Source organism: Nicotiana attenuata, unplaced genomic scaffold (assembly GCF_001879085.1).
Source record: "Nicotiana attenuata strain UT unplaced genomic scaffold, NIATTr2, whole genome shotgun sequence".
Classification (NCBI taxonomy): domain Eukaryota; kingdom Viridiplantae; phylum Streptophyta; class Magnoliopsida; order Solanales; family Solanaceae; genus Nicotiana; species Nicotiana attenuata.
The window spans coordinates 222,033-228,754 of NW_017670560.1; the positions used below are offsets into that span (position 1 = coordinate 222,033).

General features: G+C 35.9%; 1 protein-coding gene across 1 annotated transcript; it reads right to left on the minus strand.

Annotated features, from left to right (window-relative positions):
- Positions 1-1,436: 1,436 nt before the first annotated feature.
- LOC109240967 (nucleolin 1) lies at positions 1,437-6,325 on the minus strand. The gene is made up of 16 exons (XM_019407658.1): positions 6,108-6,325; positions 5,981-6,023; positions 5,340-5,512; positions 5,037-5,135; positions 4,636-4,953; positions 4,421-4,543; positions 4,150-4,257; positions 3,965-4,075; positions 3,669-3,710; positions 3,477-3,568; positions 3,277-3,394; positions 2,834-2,922; positions 2,657-2,747; positions 2,445-2,533; positions 1,985-2,319; positions 1,437-1,681 (listed from the first exon to the last, which is right to left on the minus strand). The coding sequence occupies exons 1-16, from the start codon at positions 6,138-6,140 to the stop codon at positions 1,653-1,655; spliced, it is 1,893 nt and encodes a 630-aa protein (XP_019263203.1). The 5' UTR covers positions 6,141-6,325; the 3' UTR covers positions 1,437-1,652.
- Between the last annotated feature and the right edge of the window lie 397 nt (positions 6,326-6,722).

Sequence of the window (6,722 nt, forward strand, 5' to 3'; positions counted from 1 at the left end):
CTAGGAATGCCAGGATCACACAAAGTGTGGAATCTAAGCACCCCATAATCAACATTATGTGGGGCAAAAAACTGTCCATTCTGCACAAATAATAAATTAGTTCACATTAATACAATGCATAAAAAAGATAAATTCATCTACATTTTATCTACAACATAACTACAAATGATTACATAATATCTACAATTTAAAGCATTTTCTACAAAAAGGCAGCAACAAAAGATAACTACAATTCTGCTTCAAATAGTACAAGTTACCTAACAGTATAACTACAAAAAAAACTACAAAATATCTAAAACTATAAAGGCAGAACATCGCAACTACAAATAATCTTCAAAATTAAGACAATTAATCTACACTTGTCTAAAACACGTATAACACAGATTTTACCATCCTAAACCAAACTAAAAAATTAGAAACGAAACTAATAAATGTTTACCTTCGCCAATGATTGGTTTCGAACAATTTTACGGTATTTTTTTGAATGTTTCTTCATTTTTAGATTTTTCGAACCAGGAGACACCTTTGATTTCTTTCCTGTTCGAAGATTAGGGACCTCTTCTACAAAGTCTATGTCTACAGAAATCTCTTTTTCTTTTCGTTTGACTAGTTTGACTGGTGTAGAAGTTTCTCCAGCATCTACATCATGTTTTTGTTTGGTTCTCATCTCGGCTCTGGTTTGTCGGGGAGAGGAACTATGAGTAGTCTTTGCAATTGCATGTGGAGATCTGCCTTGCTTTTTGGGTAATTTTGGGGATCACACCCCCAAATCAAATGAGGGTATATCAGCTACTGCTGATTTTTTAGGACTTTGTTTCGAAGCTTTGTTGTTCTTCATTGTAAACTTTAACTGAAGTAAAATGGGGAATAGTTTGTTGAAAGGTTTCTTCAATTTTCTGTGAATTTAGAGAGAGAGATTGGGTGGTTTCAGAAGATGGAAAATGGTAAAAAAAAACATGGGTATGGATAAAACAGGAGCTGGGCTGAGGGGTTAGGAGAGAAAAACATGGGATGAGTAGAGATACTGAGATATACGGAAATCCTTTAACCAAGGAGTAAGACATCTCACTAATTATGTTCTTAATTAATTATGATATAAAATTAGATTAATTATACTCTTAATTAATTATGGTATAAAATTAGTAATTTGTTGTTAAGTATAATTAAATCAAACCTTAAACATTAAGGGTGGTAAGGTTTCCTATGTGGCATAGGAATATAAAAATTCCTTCTTTTAATCCGTCTATACTATTATCCGCGTACACATCATTCTTGTTTTAATTTCTCTTGTCAATAAGGCGTAAGGTATTAAAAAGGTCAACTTGATAAAAAGTAACTTCTCAAAGCAAATATAGGTAGCAGAATATAAGAGGTTGTTAGATTACGTATTAGCGCTGCTGCCTACTTAAATAAAATTCTGAATCGAGATGGTCTTATGTCTGCTACCAACCACTGAATATGAAGAACTCACTTTCCACCCAAAATGAATGGTTTAAATGACACAATAACTTGAGGAAACAAAATTATACTGAATCTTATACTAACTACTACATTCCGAAGTTCTTGCTTAACTCACAAATTTATAATATTCCAAACCAAAACTAAGAGATTAAGGAGAGAGAAGTTGATAAGTCGGACTCTTGAACTTGAAGTTACTCATCATTAAAGGTTGTCTTCTTACCTGCAATTTACCAGAATGTAAAAAAGAATTAGCCAAGAAAACAATGAAACTGGAGAATTAAAAGAGAAATTGACTTGAAAAACAAAACACATTTTGACTCAACAGAGATTATTGGAGCCATTATTCTGTTCTTTTAGGGTCTAATAAGATTAAATGGAGAGAATTCCTATAGCCAACCCACAATAGTTCGAGATTTAGTGCAGTAGTGAACCTAAATGTTCTACTACAGGGTGAGGGGGAGGGGTCTGGCATTTTGTTAACACTTAATTGAGACAGTAAAATTTATATTAAGTATGACATTACCAGATGGAGTGAAGCTTGGCCTGTTGGGAGTTCCTCGTCCTCTGCCTCCACCACCAAAACGGCCACCACCACCAAAACGGCCGCCACCGCCACCACTACGACCACCACCACTAAAGCGTCCACCACCACCGCGGCCACCAAACCGGCCACCACTATCTCTACCACCTCCCCTACCACCACTTCTACCACCAAAACCTCTGCCTCCACCAGAACTATCACCCCTTGGTTTTGCCTCTTGCACTGTCAAGTTATAACCTCCGACTTCTGATCCATCGAGTTCCAGGGCTTTGTTCAAAGCATCACTATCACCATTTGCAAACTCAATATAAGCCATCCTGCAAGAGAAGGCCAAATTTACAAAGTCGTCAGTACAAAACAGAACAAATACCTCTTAACCTACAAATTATTTCAGACAACGCAAAATTGAGAAAACAAGAACATGAAAATGAGAAATATTTACCCTTTAATATAGCCTTCTGGGTCTGTAGGAATTCTTGTTTTAAAGATCTTACCACAAGATGCAAAATGCTCCTCAAGTGAACTCCTAATCTGAAATCGTATTTGAAATATTTAGACCATCTTGAGATATTAAAGTGAAGTGTCAAAAATAATGGAGAGAAAATAAATATATATATATATATATATATATATATATATATATAGGACAAGGACCTGGTCTTCGGCCTCATTTTTGTCAAAACCCCTAACAAAAATTGTTGTTCCTTCACTTCTACCTTGCCTCTGGAATGAGTTTTCTTCTCTCCTACAAACCATAAGATAACACATACTTGAAATGATGTGTCTACTTTCAACATAAATGGAAACAATAAGGTGAGAGAGATTGCATACCCAGTTCGTGGTGTATACTCTCCCCTCTCTCGAGCCAGGTCTAATCTCACAGCACGGCCCAAGAGGTCTTGTCCATTTAGTTCAAGTGCCTAAAATGGATACAACAGATTTTAGCATTCCATCCAGGGGACTAAAGAAAACAAACCAGGTCAATGTTTGTAATAGACAGTGTCTACTTTTGTATACAGTAAACATACTGTGTGCAGAGCTCAGAAGAAACTAGGAAATTGCTGCAATTAATGCCTCTGGGCTGCATGACTACCTTAATTGACTACCTTATATATGAAAGATATTGCTCTACAACATGTTTGAAGTAGGATTTATATTGCATGCATCTATTGTAACTGTAGAAAAGATTCATGTTTAAGGATTGAAAAGAAGCAACCTTTAAATTTCTCTTTTTTTCTTTTTGACAAGCTAAAAATTAAAAAAAAAAATGCTACCTTCTGTGCAGCTTCAGCAGTTACAAATTCAACATGACCATAGCCCTTAAAAGAACCATCTTCATGTGTAGAAAAGCGCACTTCCTGAACTTCCCCAGCATCTTTGAAGAAATTCTCCCTGCAAATGCGCAAATGCCTTATTATAAGTCGAGGTATTATCACACAAACAAAGCACCGGAAAAAGTTCAATAGTAACTTACACATCGGCCTGTTCAACAGAATAGGATAGATTTCCAACAAACAATGTTTTTGACCCTGGAGTCTGAGCTTTAGGGGTAATAGGGGTCTTTTGCTGCATTTTGAACAGAGCAGCAGTTCAAGTATTGTACAAAAGGCAAATATCATTTTCTAATGCTTACAATCAAGACGTAATTTTCTAAAGCTTCACTTACAGCTTTAGAGGAATCAGCATCGACCATTTCCACATCAGCATCCTGCTTTAGCAAGAAAATCCTCTCAAAGTTGTGGCATGAACAATTTGATTAATTATAAATTAAAAACTACAATAACATGATCATAACTGCCAAGTTAGGGTAAACAGCAGTACAACAAAGGGGGGAAATAATACAGCTAATCCAATGGGAAGAACCATGTTGTGACTAATTTGAAAGCTGCAGGAAAAGATGTAATTCATCTACTTATAACAAAAGGAATATGCCGATCAACTAAAGATAATAACATATTTTACCTTCTTGGGAGTTTTGGATGGTTTCTCATCCTCTTCTTCTTCAGACTCGTCTTCCTCAGAAGATTCCTCAGAACTACTCTCCTTCTTGGAGACAGCTGGAGCGCTAGAGGGCTGTGAAACACAATTGTTAGACGATGAACTAAGATGAAATAAGTTGGAATATTACAAATAAAAAATATCAAGACCTTGATCTTCTTCTTTTGAGACTCTTCTTCATCACTTTCTTCAGATTCTTCATCAGAGCTGTCGCTGCTAGACTCAACCTTCTTTTTAGATACAGCAGCAGTCTTTCCCTAAAGAAAGAAAATAATATCAGACAACCATGCAAAAGCAAGCAAACACATATAACATAATCAATAAGCAAGCAAGATACTCACTTATGTGATGATGGATTCAATGAAATGGCTAGAGGACAAAAATAACAAAAACAAAAAACAAAATATCAAGCGGCCAAACCTTGTCTGCATCAGAATCAGAATCATCTTCATCAGAATCGGTTTCCTCTGAGCTGTCACCAGTCTTCTTTGCAGCTTGAGGAGCTTTTGCTGGTTGAGCAGCAGCTACCTTAGAGGCAGGTTCCTGTCAAAAAGAAAATCAGTTATATCAACAAGGAGTAACACTATTAAAACAACAAAGCAATATTTGCATAAGCAACTTAACAATGCCCTTACATCATCATCTGAACTGGAGTCATCACTGGATTCTTCCTTCTTGGAGGCAGCAGCAGCAAGACCCTTTTTAGGTGCAGCCTTCTTAGCAACAGCATCATCCTCAGAGCTGCTATCATCCTCAGAACTAGACTCATCACTTGACTCATCTTTCTTAGAAACTGCAGCAGAGCCATTAGCAGCAGGTTTCTTGGCTGCAGGTACATCTTCCTCAGAGCTGCTATCATCCTCTGAACTAGAATCATCACTTGACTCATCTTTCTTCTTAGCAGCTACACCATTCTTAGCTGAAGCTGCAACAACTTTCTTAGGAGGAGGAGCCTATACACAACAACACCAACAGAAGAAGAGTTGATACATTAGCCAAAATATTATTGAAAATTACTGCTAAGAGGGTAATTTACTTCATCCTCGTCTGAAGAATCTGAATCATCTGAACTGCTGGCTAATTTTCCATTTTTGGCAGGAGCCACTTTCTTAGGAGGCGCCACTGCTTTAGTAGGCTGCATAACAAAATAAGAAAATGGAATCAGTCATTATTGCATATGTAGATGGCATCAACAGATATATTATGCAAATCAAAATTCTGCTAGACACTGCAAGCCAACAAAAGACCCTACTCACGAACTACCACTACATAAAATCCACTTGCCATTTAGACAGACTCTACAATTACAGGTAAAAAATCAATCATGTGCGTGTATTACCTTCTCGTCTTCTGACTCAGAACTATCGTCAGAGGAGCTGCTTTCTTGTTTCTTTTTCTTTTGAGTCTTTGTATCACTCTTTTTTTTCTCAACAGCTTGTGCTACAGCCACGTCTTTCTTCTGCTTCTTTGCACTCACTATCTTCTCAATTTCAGCCTCAGCTTCTCTCTTCCCTGTAAACACATACACAAATTAGTCAAGCCACCAACCAAATACTTCCTCCTCTACCAAGAACCAGCCAAAAACAGAAAAACATTCTTATGCTCACACAGCACGGATAAGTGTTTGTTTATCAAACTGGCCAATTATATTTCAACATCAAACTTGAAATACAGAATTTGAGGTCAGAAAAAACAGGTTTTTAGGTGTTTTTCAAGTTTATTCAGAAATGTTCGCTATCAAAACTTCAACTTGTTTCCATGTCCAAACACAACTGTCAAAATAACCTTTTTGAATTTAACATCAAATTTTACTTTTTTCAAATATTAACCAAGTTGTGTCCAAAAACAGCCTCAATAAAACCTTAAATCCACAAAGAACAAGAGCCGACAAGGTCAAACCTCAAAACCCACAAACAAAAAGAGCCAAAAACATTCAGACCTTAAAATCCACAAACAAAAAAAAAAGCAAAAAGATCAAACCTTTCTTCAAGGGTTTGGTGGGAGCAACTACAGCAGCATCAACCTATGAAAAAAGAAACGCCAAAAAAATCAACAAAAATTATACAGATAAATACAAAAAGGCTAAAAAATCGCAAGCAAAGGTCACCTTGGTGGCGGACTTCTTAGCAGATTTACCCATTTCGAGCCTTTGATTGTGCAAAAAAGGAACGGAAAGGGTTTAATAAGGGGAAAGCAGCAAGAGGAGACTGCAAAACCCTAAGGGGAAGTTTAGGGTTTAACGAAAGAGAGAATGGGAAGGAGATATTTTCTTTAGCCTTGTTTTTATAGTGCAAAAGTAGCCCTACTTGTGTTACGGCGACAATTTCATAAGTTATAATTAGGGTTTTGCATCCTGATATTTTTCTCAATAGATTGCTATGTTGACACTTGACACGATATTTTGCTTGCTTGCTTTTATCAAATACTTTCGAGGTACGCATTTTGTGGGTGTATCTTATACTAATATATATTATTAATTTAAAAATTATATAAATATAATAAATAATACATTTAACTTATAAAATTAAATTAAATTAAAAATATAAATTCATGAAAGTGATTAATGTTGATCTCATTTAGTTAGCTCAATAAAGAGGAATCATGCGTCAAAAAATCTTCAAATACCTTATTGTGATTTCTGAGTTATTTTGTGGGAATATGTTACTCCCTCTTTTTCAATTTATGTGCACCATGGCATGGAATTTAATAAAAAAAGATTTTT